Source organism: Lepus europaeus, chromosome 1, assembly GCF_033115175.1.
Source record: "Lepus europaeus isolate LE1 chromosome 1, mLepTim1.pri, whole genome shotgun sequence".
Lineage (NCBI taxonomy): Eukaryota > Metazoa > Chordata > Mammalia > Lagomorpha > Leporidae > Lepus > Lepus europaeus.
In genome coordinates, this window is record NC_084827.1 from 144925060 (window position 1) to 144948078 (window position 23019).

The window sequence follows — 23019 nt, forward strand, 5'->3', positions numbered from 1 at the left end:
TGAGAAGAGGGAAGTAGCTATCCAAATGGAGGCAAATGCTTGAATAAGGACTCCAGGTCAGAAAACCAGTGCTCAGGGACCACTGAGATGCCTGTTTGTCTGCAGTTGGGTTATGGGTTGTGTAGAAGTGAGGCGAAACTCTCCATGTTTGGGCTATGTATAAGAAGCTTGCCCCCAGGGGCCAGTGCTGTGGTATAGTGGGTAAAGCCACCGCCTGCAGCATCGGCATCCCATTTGGGTGCCAGTTCAAGTCCCGGCTTCTCTTGATCCAGCTCCCTACTAGTGGCCTGGGAAAGCAGTGGAGGATGGCCCATGTGCTTGCAGCCCTGCATCCACCTGGGAAACCTGGAAGAAGCTCCTGGCTCCTGGTTTCAGACTGGCCCAGCTCTAGTTGTTGCGACCAGCAACCATTTGGGGAGTGAACCAGGGGATAAAAACTCCACCCTACTCCCACCCCCCGCTTCTCCTTATCTCTCTGTAACTCTGCCTTTCAAATAAAATAAATAAATCTTAAAAAAATAGAAGCTTGCCCCGCTGAAAGTTTTACTTTGTTTAAGGTGGAGCAGGTCACCACAAGAACTGGCCTTTGTGCTATTGCTCTTGGTGACTGTATCCAGTGAGATGGTTTGTAGTCTTTTTCTGTTCTAGATCTTTTCCCATGCTGTGATTCCTTCTTTCCCTTTCTGCAGTCTCTGTGCGACTGTTATGAACCAGGGAAGTTCCTGGAGGTAATGCTAGGTTGGAAGTTCTGGAAGTTTCCCTGAAGGTCATGGAAAGTCTGTTTTGTCTAGTGTGTTCTGTGCTGCTATGATAAAATACCACAGGCTGGGTAATTTTTAGGGAACAGAACTGTAAGGGTGGGCACTGTGGCACAGTGGGTTAAGCTGTTGCGTGGCATGCCTGCATCCCAGATTGGGAGTGCCTGGGGTCAAGTCCCGCCTCTGCTCCTGAGCTAGGTTTCTAACATGCACCCTGGGAGGTCGCAGTTACTGGCTCAAGTGTTTGGATCCCTGCCACTCCCTTCCACTCGTGTGGAAGACCCAGATGGAGTTCCTGACTTTGGCCCAATCCAGCTCTGGCTGCTGTGGGCATTTGGGGACTAAACCAGTGGGTGGAAGACCTCTCTCTCTCTCTTTCTCTCTCTCACTGTGCTGTTCAAATAGACAAAAATAAATAAAAAGAACAGAGCTTTAGTTCTCACAGTTCTGGAGGCTGGAAAGCCTGAGATCGAGGTGTTAGCATGTGGTGAGGGCTGCTCCCTGTTTCCAAGATGGCACCTGGAACTTGTGTCTTCACGAGGGAGGAAGACTGTGTTCTCACAGACAGGTTTGCAGAAGGCCAAGGTACACTGGGCAACCAAGGTTGGTTTACTTTATTTATTTATTTTTGTAAGATTTATTTATTTGAGAGGTAGTGTTGCAACAGAGAGAGGAAGAGACAGAGAGAAAGGTCTTCCATCTGCTGGGTCACTCCCCCAAATGGCCGCAAAGGCTGGAGCTGGGCTGATCAGAAGCTAGGAGCCAGAAGCTTCTTCTGGATCTCCCACCACAGGTACAAGGTCCCAAGGACTTGGGCCATCTTCTACTGCTTACCTAGGCCATACCAGAGCTAGATCAGAAGAGGAGCAGCTGGGACTTGAACCAGCGACCATACGGGATGCCAGCACTGCAGGTAGCGGATTTACCCACAATGCCACAGTGCTGGCCTCCCCCCATCCACCAAGTTTGGTCTAGAAGTAATTTACTGGCAAAGTTTTACTTTACAGAGAAGGGCTGTGCGTTAGAGAGAGAGGGCTTGGAGGATGTGTGTATATAACCTGGGGTTTATGGTTCCACATGCTCAAGCTGGTGTCGTGTAGATACTGTGGTTGCATACTTCAGCCAGGGAGGACATTCTCAGGGTTGGGTGGAGCTGAAGCAGAGCTATGTTCTGATGAAGTCTCCAAGATAGCCAGGTGTGAAGAGTTCCTGTAAGAGAGGTCTCAGAGAAAACAAAAACAAAAACGCTGAACGTGCATTTTGGTTTGAATTGAAGGAGGGGTGGGGAGCTTTATCCCCTGACACTCATATGGCAGAAAATGGAAGGCAAAAAAGGAAACGAGCTCCCTCCATCAAGCCCTTTTGGGAAGATGCCTAATCCCACTCATGAGGAAGGAGCCCCTGTAGCCTGGCCACCTCTTAAAGGCCCCACTTCTAAATCCCGCCACACTGGCAACATCTCAATTTTGGAGGAGACAGGATGAAACTATAGCAGCCTCATCAAAGAGCTTCATAAAATATACCTTCTAATTTTATATTATGTTACAAGTGGTGTCATCTTCTGTTGGTGTTCAGTATTATTTGTTATGATTAAAATGTGCTACTTGTGAAGCCAGAGACTTTTAATGCACGTTTTCATCCACTGATGCATAATGTTGACCAGTAGCCTCCCCGGTTGAGATGTATTTGTGCTTTACTCTCAGTTCATAGTCTTCTAGATGTTTGAGTTTGTATCTGCATCATTACAGAAATGAGGAACCACATTAGAATTTGTCATTACAGGTCCTCATTTTAAATATTTTGAGAGGAGTAAAATGGCACATCATATGCTATCTTAGGTTTAAAATGCCTACAGATGAAGAAGGAAAAACAGGTTTGTTGTAAGTTGTATTAGCTGCTCAAGTCACTACACAGTCAGCCAGCATCCACAGGTTGAAACACAAATGGAGGAGAAAGATGGGTTCTGTATAGTGCATGCTGAATGCACAGAACTTATTTCTTTTTTTAGAAAAAAAAAAAAGGTGTATTTATTGATTTGAAAGGCAGAGTTACAGAAAGTGAGAGACATGGAGAAGGAGATCTTCCAACTGCTGGTTTACTACCCAAATGAACTCAGTGTCCAGGGTTGGGCCAGGCTAAAGCTAGGAGCCTGGAATTCCTTGGGCTATCTTCTACTGCTTTCCCAGGTGCCTTAACAGGAAGCTGGATTGGAGATGGAGCATCTGGGACTCAACCAGTGGCCATATGGGATGCCAGCATTGCAGGTGATGGCTTCACCCGCTGTGCCACAACACTAGTGCCTGCACAGAACTGCTATGAGGTGGCCACAATGTAGTTGCCCAGGGTTGGGCAATCTCTCCTCCTTGAGCCTCTCCTCCTTGAGCCTTGTAGAAACTTCTGGAAGGCGTCTTTCTTTTTTCTTTTAAATTTATTTGAAAAGCAGAGTTACAGAGACAGGAGGAAGAGACAGAAAGAGAGAGAGATGAGCTTGAGACTTTTGTATCTCACTGGGACTTCCTGGTCCTGTAATGTTCCAGGTTTCCATGTGTTTTCTGCGGCTGATAAGACAGGCTTTGCCCCATCACTGCCTCAGTTCGTGGTGTTGCAAGGAAATTGCATTTGTTTTCACACTGGGCTCCATGGATATGACCTTGCCCCAGATGGAGAACAGTACAAAGAATGGAATGTTCGGTGTGTCTTTGGCTGCTGAACTGCAGGTTACTGGAAACATTAAGTGCTTTGGACACCAAATTTTGGAGGCGAAATTGACACTCTGTGAGAAAGATTGAGAAACCGCATTTCACTGTTACCTGATAAAAATCTTACTGAGTATCTGGGAGGTGTGTTCAGCGCTATAGGAGAGGTTTGTATATAGCGCAGTGGTGGAACAACGTAGTTACCCGGTGAGGTTTCACTCTGCCAGGCGGGTGAGTGAAGAGACTGATTCAGGCAAGGCCAGAGACGTGGGAAGAACTCGTGGTGTGGTTGAGGCTGACATGTGGACTGGGTATTAATGAGAAATGGGGGCAAATGCTGGGCGAAGCCGGGCCTTGAGTGCAAAGAAAGTTGGGACTTGCAATGGAAGCTGAGGCATGACTTTGAATTAGGAAAGTGACTTGGTTCAAACGTGAACTTCAGAAAGTTCATTCCAAAAGGAGACAGATCTGGAGAGGGTGAGTCAAAGGCAGGAAGGACAGAGTCAGGGGATGAGGCTGGGTGGGAGATGGATGCCAGGTGACACCACAAGTGCTGAGGTGGGAGAAGGCTGGGAGTGCTGAGTAGAATACAGTGGTATGAGGCCCACGAGAGAAGAGTTTTAAGGCAGGGTAATTGGGGCTGGCGCTGTGGTGTAGTGGGTAAAGCCGCCTCCTGCAGTGCTGGTGTTCCCATATGGGTGCTGGTTCAAGTCCTGGTTGCTCCACTTCCAATCCAGCTCTCTGCTGAGGCCTGGGATAGCAGTAGAAGATGGCCCAAGTCCTTGGACCCCTGCATCTGCGTGGGAGACCCAGAAGAAGCTCCTGTCTTCTGGCTTTGGATCAGTGCAACTGGGGAGTGAACCAGCAGATGAAAGATCTCTCTCTCTCTCTCTCTCTCTCTGCCTTCTCTCTCTGTGTAACTCTGACTTTCAAATAAATAAATAGATAAATCTTTAAAAAGAAAAAAAAAAAAAGAGGGGTAATTACCAGCAGCAGTTGAGGTAGACCAGTTGGACGGGAGGTCTTTATTGTGACCTTGGATGTGGCAGTGAGGAAGTCACCAAGGCTCAGGCAAAAGCAATGTTATCAGGGCTGGGATACTTGAGTGAGGTGAGCAAGACACTTGTTTCAGGGACATTTAGGGGAAACTTAAAAACTCAGACACTGAGATAAATCATTTTTTTTAACACACTACTTTTTTTAAAACTTTTATTTAGTAAATATAAATTTCCAAAGTATAGCTTATGGATTACAATGGCTTCCCCCCCTATAACTTCCCTCCCACTCGCACCCCTCCCATCTCCCGCTCCCTCTCCCATTCCATTCACATCAAGATTCATTTTCAATTATCTTTATATACAGAAGATCGATTTAGTATATATTAAGTAAAGATTTCATCAGTTTGTACCCACACAGAAACACAAAGTGTAAAATACTGTTTCAGTACTAGTTACTTCACATTGGACAACACATTAAGGACAGAGATCCCACATGAAGAGTAAGTACATAGTGACTCCTGTTGTTGATTTAACAAATTGACACTCTTGTTTATGGCATCAGTAATCTCCCTAGGCTCTAGGCATGAGTTGCCAAAGCTATGGAAGCCTTTTGAGTTCACTGACTCTGATCACATTTAGGCAGGGTCATAGCCAAAGTGGAAGTTCTCTCCTCCCTTCAGAGAAAGGTACCTCCTTCTTTGATGGCCCCGTTCTTTCCACTGGGATCTCACTCACAGAGATCTTTCATTTGGTTTTTTTTTTCCAGAGTGCCTTGGCTTTCCTTGCCTAAAATACTCTCATGGGCTCTTCAGCCAGATCTGAATGCCTTAAGTGCTGATTCTGAGGCAAGAGTGTTGTTTAGGACATCTGCCATTCTATGAGTCTGCTGTTTAACACACTACTTTAAAAAAAAATGGACAAAGGCACTCTGTTGACTTTCATTACTTGGCTGGCCTGGGAGGAGAGCTGGCCAGGTAAAGGCAGGGGGCATCTCTAACAAGAAATTTACAGTTCTGCCTGCAATGTTGCTGACCCTACTTGGCTGTCCCCTCAACTGCAGTGGTCACTTTGGAAGTTGGGCTGAGTGAAGGGCTTTTCAGCTTGGAGCCAATAAGATCTGTGGCTCTGACCTGGGCATCCTTCGATTCCAGGGCAGGTCCATTTCCAGTGATCCAACTCTTGGCAGAGCTGCCAGGGCTCTTCACAAGCTGACTTCTGCTGAAGCCCAGGCTTACCACATTGAAAGCCACTGCAGTGGACTGGCCTGTTGGGTCTCCTTGAGGGCAGATCACTGTACAGATCAGCCATTAATAGGCCTGCCACCCATTGCTTCTGATGCCGAGCTTTCTTTTCCTCCTGGTTTGTGTTAAAGCAGACCAGAGGATGCAAGTCAAGGGAGTGCCCAAGTCCCATCTCTAATCTTCGGTGGCCTGAACTACAAGTCTATAGTCAACAGAGTGCCTTCCCCTAGGAGGTTCACACCTCCCTTAGGATATACCCCATGTGAAGAGATAGATAGGTCTGGGCCTCTTAACTTACAAGGCCTAAAGCCCAACAGATTATTATCAAGCCCCTTCTATCAGGTTCTATTTGCCTCTCAATCAGAAAAATTACTTGTAGCTTAGACAGCACCTTTCTTAGCTCCTCTAATAATGACTCTGTCCTTTGTTCTAGACCCTGTCTAGCGTACTTGGGCCTCATTCCTTTGTAATCATAACCTCTACTCTACCACCAGTGGCTCTACTCCCAACCTGTGTGTACTGATGGTCCTCTTCCCCACTTAATGCTGTATAATTGTTCAGACCTGGTTAAGGCCACTCTTAGGATCATTGGTTACTATCCTCAACCTGTCTTTTATGACCTTGTCTAAATATGATCAGAGTCGGCAAACTTGGAAGGCTTCCATAGCCTTGGCAACTCATGACGACAGCCTAGGGTGGTTACTGGCGCCATAAACTAGAGTGTCAATTTGTTGGGTCAACAACAGGAGCCACTGTGCGCTTGCTCCTGATGTGGGATCTCTGTCCTTAATGTACTGTACATTGTGATTTAATGCTATAACTAGTACTCAAACAGTATGTTTCACTTTGTGTTTCTATGTGGGTGCAAACTGTTGAAGTATTTATACTAAATTGATCTTCTGTATATAAATAGAATTGAAAATGAATCTTGATGTGAATGGAAAGGGAGAGGGAGCGGGAGAGGGGAGGGTTGCGGGTGGGAGGGAAATTATGGGAAGGGGAAGCCATTGTAATCCATAAGCTGTATACTGGAAATTTATATTCATTAAATAAAAGTTAAAAAAAAATGGACAAAAATACCAAAAATCAATGATGAACAAGAAATTAGATTTTTAAGGAAAAGCATCAGTATTACCGATTGTCCCTGTTGCCTCATGTCCTGGTACAGCTGGGCACTGAGTGTACCGTGTAGAGGAGGTGGTGAGGGGAGGACTGGGGTGGAGGCACAAGGAGGAGTGAAATTGCAGAGTTGGAAGTGAAGATGCAGGAAGTCCCCGCTTCCTGTGGGAGCAGTGAATGAGAGGATGCTTGGTTTACAGGGGGGTGCTTAAGGGATTCTTTGCTTTTATGTACGTGTGTCTTATATGGAAGTCTCAAATCAATCGATCTCTTGTCACATTATTTAAATACTACAAATTAATTTACAATCCAGGTTTTTATTTCTGTAGCTGGACAACTTTTAGATCTTACTCATTGGCCTGCTGAACTGCTCCTTTTTCAGAGAAAGAGATACCTTTCCAAAATTGCCCCTTCAGATAGATGTCAACATTTTCTGGAATGTCAATAGTCTGATTGCTGAGAATTATCTTCATTCTTGGGTTAGATATGCCAAGCCTGTTTTATTTATTTTAAAATGGAAGAGAACTTGAGCATGATTTTTAAAAATGAGTTAATTAATGTTTGTTTGAAAAGCAGAGATGCACAGCAAGAGCCAGAGACAGAAAAATCTTCTTCTTCTTCTTCTTCTTCTTCTTCTTCTTCTTCTTCTTCTTCTTCTTCTTCTTCTTCTTCTTCTTCTTCTTCTTCTTTTGACAGGCAGAGTGGACAGTGAGAGAGAGAGAGAGAGACAGAGAGAAAGGTCTTCCTATTCCATTGGTTCACACCCCCCCCCCCAATGCACCGTGCTGATCCAAAGCCAGGAGCCAGGTACTTCTCCTGGTCTCCCATGCGGGTGCAGGGCCCAAGGACTTGGGCCATCCTCCACTGCACTCCCAGGCCACAGCGGAGAGCTGGACAGGAAGAGGAGCGACCGAGACAGAATCCAGCACCCCGACCTGGACTAGAACCCAGTGTGCCAGCGCTGCAGGCAGAGGATTAGCCTATTGAGCCACGGTGCTGGCCAGAAAAATCTTCTATCCACTGGCTCATTCCCCAAATACCTGCAACAGCCAGGGCTGGGTCAGGCTGAAGCTGGGAGCTGGGCAGTCAATCCCAGGGACCCAACAACTTAAGCATCTGCTGCTTCCTAGGGCGCACAATAGCAAGAAGCTCGAATCAGAATCAGAGCTGGGACTTAGACTCGGGCACTCTAATATAGGATGCAGCATCCCAAGCAGCATCTTAATTATTGTGCCAAGCGCTCATCCCTTGAACAAGAAGACACACAGGGAGTTTCCCTTGGTCAAGCTGAGGGGCAGGAGGTGCTTGTGGAGGCAGTAGAAATGTGGAAGATGATGAGATCCTACGCCTGAAAAATGGGAAGGTGCTCTGATGAGAGGTGGCACAGTGGATGGTGTTAGGGTGGAAGAAAGCAGTGAAGATGGGAGCTGTCCTTGAAGGAGGGAAGGGTTGGGTGGGAAGGGAGCTGACCAGGGTCCTGGAAAAGAAATAGGCAAGCAACAGTAAGGGCCCCGCTGAGGCTGGGAACCTCAAGGGTGTGGCAGTGTCAGTTTCTGTGTGGTGCAGTCTTTTCTCTCTCCCCTCTCTACAACTTGGTACTCCAGGTAAGAGAGTGGAGGAGACTCGGTATCTGAGACTGGGGGGCAGGGTGAGCAACCATTCTGATTTGCTTAGGATTGGGGATCTGGGAAGCAGGACTTTTTGAGCTAAAATTGGGAAGTCCTGTGCAAGCCAGCACCAGTTGGTCACCTGAGTTGTTACAGGGCAGGTGATCAGGAAGCCAAAAGCAAGATACTTGAGGGTGGGGGCCAGAGACAGTTTGTTGCATGTGCTTCAGGGCCAGTCCAGAGAGAGAAAGAAATGAAGCCCTCGCCCAGGGGCATCTTGTGTAACTGCATTCATTCACTCAACAGATATTCAGACTCTAACTCTGAGTCAGGCACTGGGTCAGTACTGAGGATTTAATCACAAAAAAAGGAAATAAATGCCTTCATGCCATATCCTCCCATGGCAGCCAAGTTCACTGTTGCTCAGGGCCCATTCACCCTTCTGTCTAGAGGATAGAACATTCCAAACTGCATTTCCCAGACTCCTTTGTAACTAGGATGTGATAAGTTCTGCCATATAGATGCATTCAGGCAAGATTTGCAAGCAAGTGTGTGGAGGCAACCATGTAGCTGCTTTTCTTTTATTTCTTAAGATTTATTTATTTATTTGAAAGGCAGAGTTACAGAGAGGGAGAGGCGGAGAGAGAGAGAGAGAGAGAGAGAGAGAGAGAGAGAGAGAGGTCTTCCATCTGCTGGTTCACTCCCCCAGATGGCTGCAATGGCTGGAGCTGCACTGATCCGAAGTCAGGAGCCAGGAGCTTCTCTGGGTCTCCCACGTGGGTGCAGGGGCCCAAAGTCTTGGGCCATCTTCTACTGCTTTCCAAGGCCACAGCAAAGAGCTAGATGGGAAGTGGAGCAGCTGGGACTTGAACTGGCTCCCATATGGGATGCCAGCACTGCAGGTGGCAGCTTTACCTGCTACACTATAGTGTCAGCCCCGCTGCTTTTTTTAATGTGTCTGCTGGCCAGGATGATGGTGATGATGTGGGTTTAGGAAGCATCACTACAGAGTTCAGACATCAGCCTTTTGGGTGTTGGGGGCAGGTGTGGCAGTGGTGTGCCACCTCCTGGTCTCTGGGTCTGTGCTATGGCAGGGATGTCTTTGAGCTCACTGGTCCCAGGGGCAGCCTTTGATTCCTCACTGCCCTGACTGGGCAAGGTGGTTTTGGAGGCCCAGAGAATCTTTGCTAGAAGCAGTCAAGAGCCCCTTTCTCCGGCCCTTGTAGCAGTATCCTAAGTACCCTTTCTTAAAAAAGATTTATTTATATATTTGAAAGGCAGAGTTAGGGAGAGAGAGAGAGAGTGAGCTTCTATCTTCTGGTTTACTTCTCAAATGGCCACAATAGCCAGGCTGGCCCAGCCTGAAGGAAAGAGACAGGAGCTCCATCTGGGTCTCCTACATTAATGGCAGGGACCCAAACCCTTGAGACCCAAACCCTTGAGATATCTTTGGCTGTCTTCCCAGGTACATTGGCAGGGAGCTGGAAAAGGTGGGGCAGTCAGGACTGGAATTGGTACTCTGATATGGGATGCCAGCATTGCAAGTAGTAGCTTAACCCCCTGTGTCACCACGCCCACACTCCTGTTTCCCACTTGCTTTGCTATAACAGCCGTTTCTAGTATGGATATTTCAGACATGTTTAGTAAACCTGTATGCAAGGTTTTTTATTATTTTTTATTTTTTTATTTTTTACTAAGGAATGAAATTTTTATGTTGTGGAATAATGTAGGTTTTCAACGTCACTAGCTATTGCCAAATTTTTCGTCAAACATGTTTGTATGAATTTCTTCTTGACATGTCTTATCTTTTGTTAGCTTAATTCTATGTACTTTATTGATTTTGTTGCTATTATAAATAGTATCATTTTGAAACGTACATTTCTTTTTTGTTTATTGCTAATATATAGGAATATAGTTGACTTTTATTTATTGATCATATGTACCACAACTTTAACCTTTTATTACTTATCTGTCAATCTACTTGGGTTTGCTTTATAGAAAATCTTATCTGTCAATATACTTGGTTTTCTAGTGTAGAAAATCTTAGTGCCTGAGCATAAAGATATTTCTTTGCTTTCAGCACTTGTTCTCCACTTGGTTTTCTTTTGTTTTACTGTGCTGGTTCTATTTGTGGATACATTGTAGAATAGAAAGGATAATCACGTGTATCTTTGTCTCAACTTTTCTAAGGAAATGGTTCTGTTACCATTAAATACAGTATTTACTGTGGGTTTTTCTTTTTCATAATCACTGTTTAACTTTATAAATTGCTGTCTGTTAAGATAACTGTCTTGCTTTTAATCCAAAGATCATTTTTTTTTTCAGAAAACTCACACATTTTGTTATTTTGAATCTCCCTATTTAAGAATAAAGTGTAGCTCTCCATATATGTAGGTCCTGAGTGATAGCGTCTCAATAATTTATGTTTTTTTTTTTTTGCCATTAAGGCCTAGCATATCTTTTACTGAAATCATTCTTATGTGTTATTTATTTCAATGCTATTATACACAGTAAATCTTAACTGTCATTGTGACTTTAAGCTCTTTTGTGTTTTTTTTTGTTTGTTTTGTTTGTTTGTTTTTTGCTTTTTTCCACTTTGGTCCCCTACAATTTTGCTCACTTTCTTGCATCTCAGCTGTGTATTTGGGCAAGTGCTTTTGGGGCTTTAGTCAGCATCTCTGCATACATTGTTGCCCGTTTTTCAGATTATCCAGCACAAGATTTCTCAGTCTCAGCGCTCTGGATGTTTTAGGCCAGATAATTCTTGGCTGTGGGAGATTCGCATAGTGGGATGTTTAACAGCGGCCCTGGCCTCTATCCACTGGACGCCAAAACCGAAGCCATGACCAAACGTGCCTCTGGACATTGTCACATGTTCCCTGAGGGGCAAAGTCATCCTCAACTAAGAACCCTTGATCTTGCCTTACCTCTGTGCACTAATTTTCAGATACTCACTTTAAACCTTTTCAGATGTAGATTCCTAGGTGTGCATTCTGTTTGCTTTGTCGGCTGTCCTGGATTTCTATTTCTGTGCATGATCATTTTTAAGTGAGAACTTATCTCCGGCGAAGTTCTTTCCAGGATGTCTCTTATGCCTTGGGTGGCAAAGGGGGTTTTATGGCAGGTTTGAGTTTGCCCTCTGAAGATCTCATAGGCTATTCTGGTATAAGAGTGATTTTTATGTTATTTTCAGAGTAGTTGTTATGTGAACCCTCATCTGAACTCTCCCTTGCGTGGTCTCCTTTCTTAAATGCCTGTCACGTCACCTCTAGCCTCAGTTAGCTGCCCCCACCCATCCCAGCATGCTCACTCTATTTGGCTGCACTTGCTATAGTTTCCCTTGACTATTTTCTCTCAGGGTACCAGATGCTACCACTGAGTAATTTGGATTTGGTTGCCAAGCTATACCCCCATTAGCACAGAGGGAACACAGCACAGCACAGCACTCCTGCAGAGAGTGCGTGACTGGCAGAGAGCAGTCGTGGGTAAAATGGTTGAAAGAAATGAACTGAGCAGAAAATATTTTTTTCAAAGCAAGTCTCTACTTTTGTTAACTCTTGATGGCATTGTTGTAACATGGATAAATTATAAAAGTTAGGCGACTTTAAAAACAGAGAATTGAATGTTTCATTTCTAGTAGTTCTGTTTGGTTCTCTTTCAGGTGTGTCGAATGTCTCTTTTTTAATTCCTGTGTTGAATGGCCTCTTTTTTCTATTCCTTCTAGTGTATACAAATGTTTTGTAGGCTGATTTATAATAACAACTGTGAACAATATTGCAACTTGACTTTTAGTGAGTAGAGTAGGAAAGGAATTTGACCTCCTTTTTGTGGGAATTGGCAATTAGGTTAAAGTACTGTTGACCTGTGAGTGGAATTTGGATTTTATCATTCCAAAACACATAAAATTAGTATTCAACTTTCAGAGTTAAAAAAATAAATAAATCCAAGTACTAGTTTTCCTTCTTTCACTGAGCAATCATTTTTGTAAATTTTATTTCTTCAGTTATTCACAAACTGCCATATATAAGTCAAGTTTGGATGAATGGGCTTGGGGTTGACATAGCCACATCAAAACCAGATGGACATTTAAATATGTTTGTACACAAATGCAGAGCAGTCATTAGCAACTTTGGGTTGGATTGTTTTTCCAATTATTTCCTGCTAGGATTAGTTTTTAATCTAATATTGTCTCATAGAAATAGATAAGGTGCTCACCAAGAACATAAGAGCTGATCGATATACATTATAGCTAAGAAACCTGAGAGTGGACTGCCATTGGCAACTTATATTTTGAAAGAAAATAGTTCCAGTGGAAGAAGTCAAGAAGACGCCCAGGGCATGAGCTCCGCTGCCTCCTAGGGGGGTGGAGTGTGGTTCCTTAGGCAGCTCCCCTGCCCCTTCCTGAAAGCGAGGTCCTGTCCTCCTTCCACGACACCATCAGGAGCTCAGGGGTGACTGCTGCATGTAGTCATGTATTGAGGTCCCTTGGGGCTCAGTGTCTACGTGCGATTCACATTTGTCACAGCCTGTTCTCAGGTGTGACGGCAGGGAGTTCCGGGCTTTGGGAGTAGGGTAGCAGAAGCTTCTGCTTACAGAGTGACTTAGGGCCTTTAACACAGGGGAGCACCTGCATGAAAGGGGTGGGGTAGGGCGCAGAGCCTCCTTTTCCCGTTGTTGATGGGACTCCACAGAGAGACTCCCCTTTTCTTCCACGTGCCCTGGGCAGGGTCCCTGAGGTGGGAGTTAACTGTGCATCATTCTTCTCTGGTCTTGTCAGCTGCTTAGTCACTGGGCTTTTTCTGTTCCTCCCACTGAGGGCACTGTTTGTGATTTAGTCATGAAGCCCCACTTGTGATTTCCCCCTTGCCCTGCTTTCCATTCTGATAAGTTCTCATTAAGCATGTGGGAGTTTTTGGAGGTGATTTTGTCTTTGGTTTCATTTCCTTTAAAATGTAGGTCTTCTTGTGTATCTGGGCTTCTGGAGTAGTCTTGGGTTCTGGTTTTGTTGACTGAGGATCTCTGTGTGTAGACTTAGCAAGGTGAATGTCGTTGACAAGGTTAGTGAGAGCAGCTAGAAAGGAACAGGCTAGACTTTGAATCTTAGCCATCAGTTACCTGGATGAGAGGATTTTAAAAAGAATCTCTTTTAACCATAGAACCACCATTGCAAAGATTTTGGAAAGACATGAAGAAAGTCCTCAGAAATGCTGTCTACAGCCCCATGGCCTCCTGCTGACTGGTGCAGAGCTTTGCTCCTGTGGTTCCTTGACATGACCCTGTGCAGGATGTCTGCCGAGGTCATCCATCAGGTGGAAGAGGCGCTTGATGAAGACGAGAAGGAGACACTGCTTTTCCTGTGCCGGGATGTCACCGCAGACGCCGTGCCGCCGAATGTCAGGGACCTTCTGGATGTTTTAAGTGAGCAAGGCAAGCTGTCAGTGGTGGACTTGGCTGAGCTGCTCTACAGAGTGAGACGGTTCGACCTGCTCAAGCGGATCCTGAAGATGGACAAGGCAGCCGTGGAGGCCCACCTGCACGGGCACCCTCACCTTGTTTCCGACTACAGGTAATTCATCAGCTCTTCCCAAGGCTGGACTCCGGGGGGAGGGCATGAGATGAGCTGGACACTGCTGAGTGACAGCGCCAAGGACAGTCAGGAGAGCAGGCACTGCTTTCTCCACTCTTTGACTTAGCCCTTCATTCCCTTCAACTCTGTGTCTTCCTAAAACGGACTTGCTTAAAGGAATTGGGTAGGAGATCATAACGGAAGTGTAAGGCACAGATGTGTTTGCACGGTAGAAAGACAAGAAATGAAGACAGATAGGAAGAATTTAGAGCTGGGTAATGTTACCACTGTGGCTGCTGTGGTGTTTGATAACTTTCTGTGACGTTTGGGCAATTTCCTGTCCCCAAACAGGAAATGCAAGTCTGACAGTAAGCTTTTTATTTTTTCAGAACTGTGTGATCCCTTCCCTAACTGATTAAGTTCCGTGGTGTAGGCTCCCTACCCGGGGTCCCTGTCCTCTGAGGCTTTGGGGAGACCGAATTGAACTCTCTTCAGTGAGCCACCTGTGAGCGCCATCAGCTCAAAGGGGAAACAGCCCCTAGGGTCTTACATTCAGGCAGCCATTGAGATGCCCCCTCTTTCGGGACACAGAGTAGGGTTTTGGAGCCTCTGGAAAGGCTGAGCTGTTAGGGAAAGGAAGAGAACTTGTAGCCTTAAATGGATGTTTCTTTTTTTCTCCAGAGCCCTAGCCTTTTTGTTAATATGGATAATGGGTGTTTGAGGGTGATGTATGTCATTAAGAACCGCACTCCAGGCAGCTGAGAGCTGGGTGGGCTCTGTGGCATATGAGACCTACCAGCGATGGGCCCTGCAGGCTGCAGCAGGCACTGACCTTCACTGGGGATTTGTTTTCCTCCTTATAAAGTGAAGAGGAAGAACACCCAACTTCACAGCTGTTTTTAGCATCAACTGTGGTCATTTACCAGGTGAAGTAGGTTTTGCAAACGCTACAGATGAAAATGATTGTTGGTGTGATTATTCTTGGTTGGTCTTCCACCAGTCCAATCCTCATCCAAGGGCAGTCATCTCCAAACATTTGGGGAGGCCCTGGACTGGGTTTTAGTGAAGAGGAGGGGCCCTCTGTCCATGACCCCTTTCTTCCTGTGGTGAGTGGAGGTCATTCTCCAGGCCACCTGGGTAGAGAGGCCAGGCAGTTGGAAGGGTGCTAGATCCACTTGTTCGCCTGGTTGGCGGGCTTTGTGGTGTATTGGCATGTGCCGGGTGTTTGGTAAGCTCTAGGGCGAATGAGCAAGCAATCTTCCATCCTCAAGACTCTGAGAGTCTACCTGGGGAAGCAACCTTGTGAACAGTGAAGGCAACACCATGGTGATGAGACTAACCCTGAGCGCTGCGAGGCACCTATAGAGTGTGATGGTAATTCCAACCGGAGCAGGAGTGAGTGGGTCAGGAGCCAGACATCTACGGTCAGAACCTCCATGAGCTAGATGCCTTTTGCCTTGGGATCCCAGGTGTTTCTTGGCCTTAGAATCTTGCAACTCAGTGTTTGGTCCCGGAGCCAACATCACCTGGGAGCTTGTTAAACACAGAAAACAAGGCTACTTTGAATTCTATTTCTGTCTTTCATGTTAGTCATTTGGGTTCTTAACTCATTTCACGGTAACCTCTGGGGGAGTGGGGGTTCTTCAGGGAAGTTTCCGTGCCCTGGGGTGTTTTCAGAGCTGTTAATGAGAAGCGGAGGTGGCATCTCCTAGTCAACATGGAGGAAAGGATGAGTTTTGTTTTCGAATCTCCTTTAGATTTCTTCCTGGGGTGATATTAGGCTTTCTGTTTTATGAGTGGGAGGATGGGAGTGGGGTACAAATTCGTATGAAGGGCAAAGAACTGATCTTTTAATCAACTGTTGGCTCAGAGAAGGCACGGGCTCTTCGAGTTCTCAACAGGACTGGTGTCTGAATTTACCAAAGAAGCTTGTGTGGTTTATAGGGTGCTGATGACGGAGATCGGTGAAGATTTGGAGAAATCTGATGTCTCTTCATTGATTTTCCTCATGAGAGATTATATGGGCAGAGGCAAGATAGCCAAGGATAAGGTGAGTGTTCTTATTCTTGGTCTGCAATCCTAAGGGCCTATCAGAAGTTGGGGCTGCTCCTTATGGCATGCATGGAGAGAGGGAAGCAGGCAGTGGGAATCAGACATCTGAGGTGGTTTTTCTTAATAACATAGATTTGCAGAAAATTGGCTTATGAGTTGAGAATAAATAGGGTGATAAGATCTTCTAGTATGGCCTTGGGTGTTTCTGTCATTCCTGGATTTTATCAGAGTGTCTGAGTTCAATACTTGGCAACTGCACCTGACTCCAGCTTCTTGCTAATGTAGACCCTGGGAGGCAGTGGTGTGGCTGAGTGGGTTAAGTCACTGCCAGCATATAGAAGACTTGGATTGAATGCCTGGCTCCTGTCTTCATCCTGGCCCAGCCCTGGCTGTTGTGTTACCACTGGGGAGTGCACCAGTGGATGGAAGATCTCCCTTTCTCCCTCTTTCTCTCTCTCCCTATCTCTCAAATAAATAACAATTTTAAAATGTTACATTAAAAAATGAAAGAAATTCCAGTTGGTCCTATGTGCTATTGCTAATCTAAGGACAGGCCATGAAAAGTCTAGGTCTCTAGTATTTGACAATATGTCCTCAAATGGGTTAACCTGCCCCTAAGGGCTCTGTGACTTCATTCCTTAAGAATTTCCTTATGTTCCTCAATGACTATAGTTTTGATTCTGCAATCTGGGGATCTAGAGTGACGGTGTATGCTGTCATTGTCATATGCAAACCAGGAAGGAAACGAACAATAGAACTCCTTGTTCGGTTTTCTGTAATCAACTTCTCTCCCAGTCGCTTACATATATCTAATTATGACTGTTATTAAAAAAATAAACACTTCAGTAACCAAATGTGACTCTCAAAGGAAAGAAAACCAAAAGCAATTGCCTGTTTCTGAAATATGGTTTTTAAACTCCCTGTGGCCCAAGGTAAATGAATAGCAAAATAGCTAAACCTTGCTTTACCTTTCCATAATCCCCGAGTCAGAATGAGTTGGGATGTTCAGCCTTAGTTAAAATATTTTAGGAGCTGTAACATGGGAATTTTCCTCATAAAACTTTTCTCCCAGCTTTTCACATCCTCTTTTCAGGGAAGACTTTATTTTTCATTATTATTTTTTAGTGGACTTACCTTTCAATTTCATTTCCATAATCTTTTGAAAAGTTTTATCTGTTTGAGAGGCAGAATGACAGAGGGAGAGACACACAGAGAGATCATTCATCCACTGGTTCACTCCTCAGATGCCCACAACAGCTAGGGCTGGGCCAGGCAGACACCAGGAGCCAGGAGCTCCATCAGGGTCTCTCACGGGGTGCCAAGAACCCAAGTACTTGAGCTGTCATTGTCTGCCTCCCAGGTACGTTAACAGGAAGCTGAATTGGAAGGTAGAGGTGGGACTTGATTCTACACAATTTTTTTAAGATTTATTTATTTATTTGAAAGAGTTACAGAGAGGCAGAGAGAGAGAGAGAGAGATCTTCTATTCTGCTGGTTCACTCCTCAATTGTTCACAACAGCTGTTAGCTGAGCTGATCTGAAGTCAGGAGCCAGGAGCTTCTTCCAGGTCTCCCACGTGGGTGCAGGGGCCCAAGGACTTGGGTCATTTTTTTTTTTAATGTTTTTAAGCTTTTTTTTTTTTTTTGACAGGCAGAGTGGATAGTGAGAGAGAGAGACAGAGATAAAGGTCTTCCTTTGCCATTGGTTCACCCTCCAATGGCCGCCGCAGCCAGCGCGCTGCGGCCAGCGCACCGCACTGATCCGCTGGCAGCAGCCAGGTGCTTCTCCTGGTCTCCCATGGGGTGCAGGGCCCAAGCACTTGGGCCATCCTCCACTGCACTCCCTGGCCACAGCAGAGAGCTGGCCTGGAAGAGGGGCAACCGGGACAGAATCTGGTGCCCCGACCGGGACTAGAACCCGGTGTGCCGGCGCCGCAAGGCGGAGGATTAGCCCAGTGAGCCGCGGCGCCGGCCTGTTTTTAAGCTTTTTACACTCAGTGAGAGAAATGCATAGTAGAGTGAGGGCTCTACCTAAAAGAGAGAGGGAAATCTAGATTCATACTGAGTACCAGGAGCCAGCCATGTGGAGGAGCATGCAAATCAGGGAGCATGGGGCAGGTGGCCAAAAGGCCATGCGCTGGGCCATCTTCTACTGCTTTTCCAGGCCACAGAAGAGAGCTGGATAGGAAGTGGAGCAGCCAGGACTGAACTGGCGCCCATATGGGATGCCGGCTCTGCAGACCGGGGCTTTAACCCACTACATCACAGCCCTGGCCCCCCTACACATTTTGATATGGGTTGTAGGCAATCCAAGCAGTGACTTAACTTTGTGTGCCACAACACCCACTCTCAGGAGGACGTCAGCATTTTCCATATAGTGCAAGCCTGGCATTTTGGAAGAGAGTGAACTTGGGAGGATTTTATTTTATTTTTAGTTCTACTCTTTCATCTACTCCCTTAAGACACAAAATGGCCCCCTAGGTATCTATCCCCAACCTAGAAACAGGTTGATGAATGAACACATCATCATCACTTTTCTGAGCAAAATTCAGGAGTGCTTTGCTCATGGCAGACCTGTCTGGTTTAGGACCTCTGAAGGTCACTGAAAGGGGTCATCTTCTCACAGTTTCTTGCCTTATAACTCATGGGGCTTGGTGGTTGCATTTGGGGCATTTTAGTCAGCTCTACTGACATTTGTTTCTCCGTGGTGGTTTTCTTAGAGTTTCTTGGATCTTGTGATTGAGTTGGAGAAACTAAATCTGGTTGCTCCAGATCAACTGGATTTATTGGAAAAATGCCTAAAGAACATCCACAGAATAGACCTGAAGACAAAAATCCAAAAGTACAAGCAGGCAGGTAAGGAGTTTTGGCCTCACAGTGGTCTAAAGCACGTCCCCTGTGTACACTTGGTACGGTTGGTTGAGATTCATTTGTTGGATGGCTGTGTGAGTGTATGGGGTGGAACATGAATGCCCACCGCCCCCTCTAGCCTGTGGCTGAGAGATCACATCCCTCTTGATCCTTTGTGTCCCAGGTTGGCTGACACTGCTGCCCCACACCATGACCACGGAATCTCAGCCCTCTGTGAATTGCTTCCAGTCAGTTCTTAGCATTCTGTTTTCTGCACAGGCAGGCAGAACTGTGGACAGTCAGGGCTTTTAAATACTTGCTGAACCCTACTCCCTTGCTCCAGTATTTGTCCTGATGATCACCATCCAACTCTGGGTAGAGTCACTGGGATTCCACAGCAGCCCTGCATATACCCCAACTTTTGCAAAACCTCCTTATGGAATAGGGCAGTGCTAATTTTTCCCTTGATAAAGAGGACCAGACTCACACTGGCCTTCCTGCTAATATAACCCATCCCCATTGTCTTTTATCCTCAGCCTCAGCTTGGGCTCTGTTAGCATCTCCCTGCTACCATAGCATCATGGCTGAGACCCAGTGGTCTACAGCACATTCCCCCACCCACACACACACTCTAGATGACTGATAAAAAGGTCAAGAACAAGAGTGGCATTTTTAGTCCATGCGTGATGACTGGTATTTTTAATTCAGTAAGGTGGCAGGTTTTGGGTATTTTCAAAAATGGTGATTGACGTCAGATTGAGCTATTGTTGTAGATTCACTTGAGAATAATCTATAAATCTTAACTCAAGACTTCTCTTCTGCTTTTATAGCTCAGGGAGTGGAAAGAAATTATACGAATGGTTTCCAAGCATCTCTTCCAAACTTGAATCTCAAAGATCCTTCATATAACTTACTGGTGAGTCTGGAGGAAACTTATGGGATTCCAGCACCAACCAGTTTCAAGCTTTATTAAAAATCTATGTATTCTCACAGCATGAACGTTGTTTTAGTTATCTGAACCAACTGTGTAGAAATGTATGTTTTAAAAATATATGTGACTTCTCTTTACAAAGCTAGTACATGTTCCTTGAGATATGTGGAAAGTATAGAGAAATATATAGGAGGAAAATAAGTCAACTATGTCCAAAAGACATACGCAAAGACAACCACTGTGAATGTTTTGTTGTATTTTCTTCTGGTCTCTTTTCTATGTATGTTTGCATGTGTGTCTTTCTGTGTGGTTCGACCTTTGTTTTCACTGTTCATTTTTTCCTTTGAGAATTTAACTTGTTAAATAAAAATAGATATAGGACATGCCTATGGACAAAGATTCAAAAAGTACCAAAAGAGCTCTTAGTGAAAGTGTTTCCTCCCTACTCCTGTTGTGTTAATTCCCAGTTCATTTCCCCAGAGTCAGCGTTGTTGCCCAGTTTCTTCTGGAACCTGCCAGACATGGTCTGAGCTCAAGTCTTTCGTTTTTGATGTTTTCTTTTGTGCAGATGGTAGCACGCCATATGATTCATATGCAACTGTTTCTGATCATTATTTTGAATGACTGCATGTGGGTCCATTTCTTAGAAAGAGTACACATGTGTCTAACCCTTTCTTGCTGATGGACATCTCAGTTGTTTCCAGTGTTTTGTTACTATAAAGAATGGTGCAAAATAAATATCCTTGCACCTATATCCTCATGCATTTGCTTTTTACTATTTTAAGTTAATTTTTTCAATTATTTCAGCAAGAGTGATTTTGTATTGAGCGATGAAAGTTTTTTTTTTTTTTATAGACATAAGCATCACAGTCACTTATGATTGTTGTGTTACTATTAGGTACTAACCAGATGTCATCAGAACTTTTCTTTTGTCCATCTTCTATCTTCAGAAGTTATGTCTTTGTGTAAATGTATCCTTATCCCTGCAGAAAAGGTGTTTGGAATTTACAGTGAGGACTTAGGCCAGAGGGCAATTTCATGGTTATATTATAAACTCTTTGATAAAATGATATAATGAAAACATTAACTACTCCTGTCCTATCAATAGCTTCCTGGAGAATATGGGCTATACAGGATACCACTGAGCAATAGAATTTCAAACATGATGGGAGGGATTATATTGTCCAGTGCTACCCCTAACAGAACCTTGTGACTGTCCACTTCCACCACAGGCAGAGTAGGTCCCACCCATCCGTGCTCTACCACGATACAGCCAATAACCTGTGTACGAGTCAGTGATGGCTTAGATCGACTGTTTATTTTTAAAAATAAAATATGCTTTATTTTGTCTTTTTGAGTCCCCATGATACCAAATTGTGAGGCAAATCTGGATTCAGATTTGGGTTTTCTGAGTTTCCTCTGCTACTGTCTATCTGATAGAGATTATGCTGTCATTCTTAGTTTAGAAACTGCCACATTCTTACTTTTGTGTTTCTGTTTTGAAAATGAAGTTGAGCGTACTCATCATTTCTGGAAATTCAGATGCTTCATTTACCAGTTTCTCCTTAAATTTGCTCTATTTAATATGTGACCCCGATCATCGCTTAATTTAACAAGCAGGTACCATGGCATATGAATCTGGTGACTTTCTCACAGGATTTAGGAGACGAATACCTAGATGTTAATTCATACAGCACTGTAAATGCCCTTCAGAAATTACAGTGGCAACACATGACACAGGATACCAAGATATTGTAGCGTAAAATAGTTGTATGATGCTGAAATGTAATACCTTTAAAATGTAGCTTTGATTTGAAGTTCTCTCTTTTGGATAGCGTGTAGAAGTGAATGCATATCCACGTGGGAGACCAGTTTCTAATATGATGAGTCTCTGGCTAAGTCTCCGATTATTAGTAAAAAATAAAAGTCAACTTTGATGTTTTTCTTTAGACACACGGACTTAGCTCACAGGTTACTAGGTAGTGCACATCTCTCTTTGGTTAGGATAGCAACAGAGGAGAGCTGCCACGTGAAAGCTGAGTGTATCAGAGAGTTAACTGTGCATGCTATGTGTGCCTGACACGGGACCTGTCAGTGGAGAAGACAAAGGGTCCATTCAGTCTCTCCATCTCTGATTGATTCCCCTCTAGCCCTTGGAATTCGTTTATCAGTAATTCTTGATTATCAACAATTGGGCCCACATGTGGCTTATGTGTAGCTAGGCAATTACAGAGAAAGTCAGCTGGACATTAATTAAGTGCTTCTGTGTGCTTGGCACTGTGGTGAGTGCTTTGTGCACATTTAATCCTCACGAAATGTCTATAAGATAGATGCTGATGGTCACAATGGTCCAGGCCAAAGCTAGGAGCCAGGAGCTTCTTCCTGATCTCCCACGTGGTGGCAGGGGCCCAGGCACCTGGGCCATCTTCTGCTGCTTTTTCCAGGCCATTAGCAGGGAGCTGGATCAGAAGTGGAACAGCCAGAACTTGAACCAGTACCCATATGTGATGGTGGCATTGCAGATAGGACTTTACTTGTGGCGCCACAAGGCCAGCACCTGTTATCTTGATTTCATAGATGAAGATACGACTTGGAACCGGAAATAACCTGTTCAAGGTTATATACTTAGTAAGTGGCAGAATCAGGAGTCAGAGCCAGTCTGGCCTACAACCCCTACTCTTGACCATTCGTACGTTATCCCTATGTTAAAGGAATACATTGAATATCAGTCTCATGCCTAAATGCTTCTTCCAATTTGGAGCTATTATAGCTACTATGCTGTAACATTGGGTTTCATTGATTTGTTTTGAAACATTCCAGTTGCTTAACATGTCTGTATCTTCACTGAACTTTTTCTTTTTAGAAGAAGAATTACTTGTTTGTTGGCAATGTGAGATGGACTTGGGGTGTTAGCAGTACTTGCTATTCTTTGTTAGGTAATTTAACTGTAGAGGTGATATTTTTATGTTTTTCTTGAGCAAGAATCCTATTGAGATATTTAAAGAGGTGTAATATAGTGTGCCTCTGAAAAAATTAACAGGCAATGTTCCTCATTCTTTCTATTTAAAGTTCCAGAATGGGAGAAATAAAGACCAACGACTTGTGGAACGACTTGGCATTCCAAGTAAGACTGACTTTTATTTATATTCACTTCTTCTAAATGCTTGGTAATTCAAGTACAAAACGTTGCCTTTTTATAGTT

At 44.7% G+C, this 23019-nt stretch overlaps 1 protein-coding gene across 4 annotated transcripts in view; it reads left to right on the forward strand.

The window, feature by feature from the left end:
• Positions 1-23019, forward strand: part of CFLAR (CASP8 and FADD like apoptosis regulator) — a 54983-nt gene that overhangs the window by 7739 nt on the left and 24225 nt on the right. For all 4 annotated transcript variants that reach the window (XM_062189913.1, XM_062189908.1, XM_062189904.1 and 1 more), the window contains 5 exons: positions 13576-13985; positions 15930-16035; positions 18757-18892; positions 19717-19802; positions 22887-22941. In XM_062189913.1, the coding sequence (XP_062045897.1) occupies positions 13624-13985; positions 15930-16035; positions 18757-18892; positions 19717-19802; positions 22887-22941 (745 nt within the window). In that variant the 5' untranslated portion in view covers positions 13576-13623. The remainder of the gene's footprint in view (positions 1-13575; positions 13986-15929; positions 16036-18756; positions 18893-19716; positions 19803-22886; positions 22942-23019) is intronic.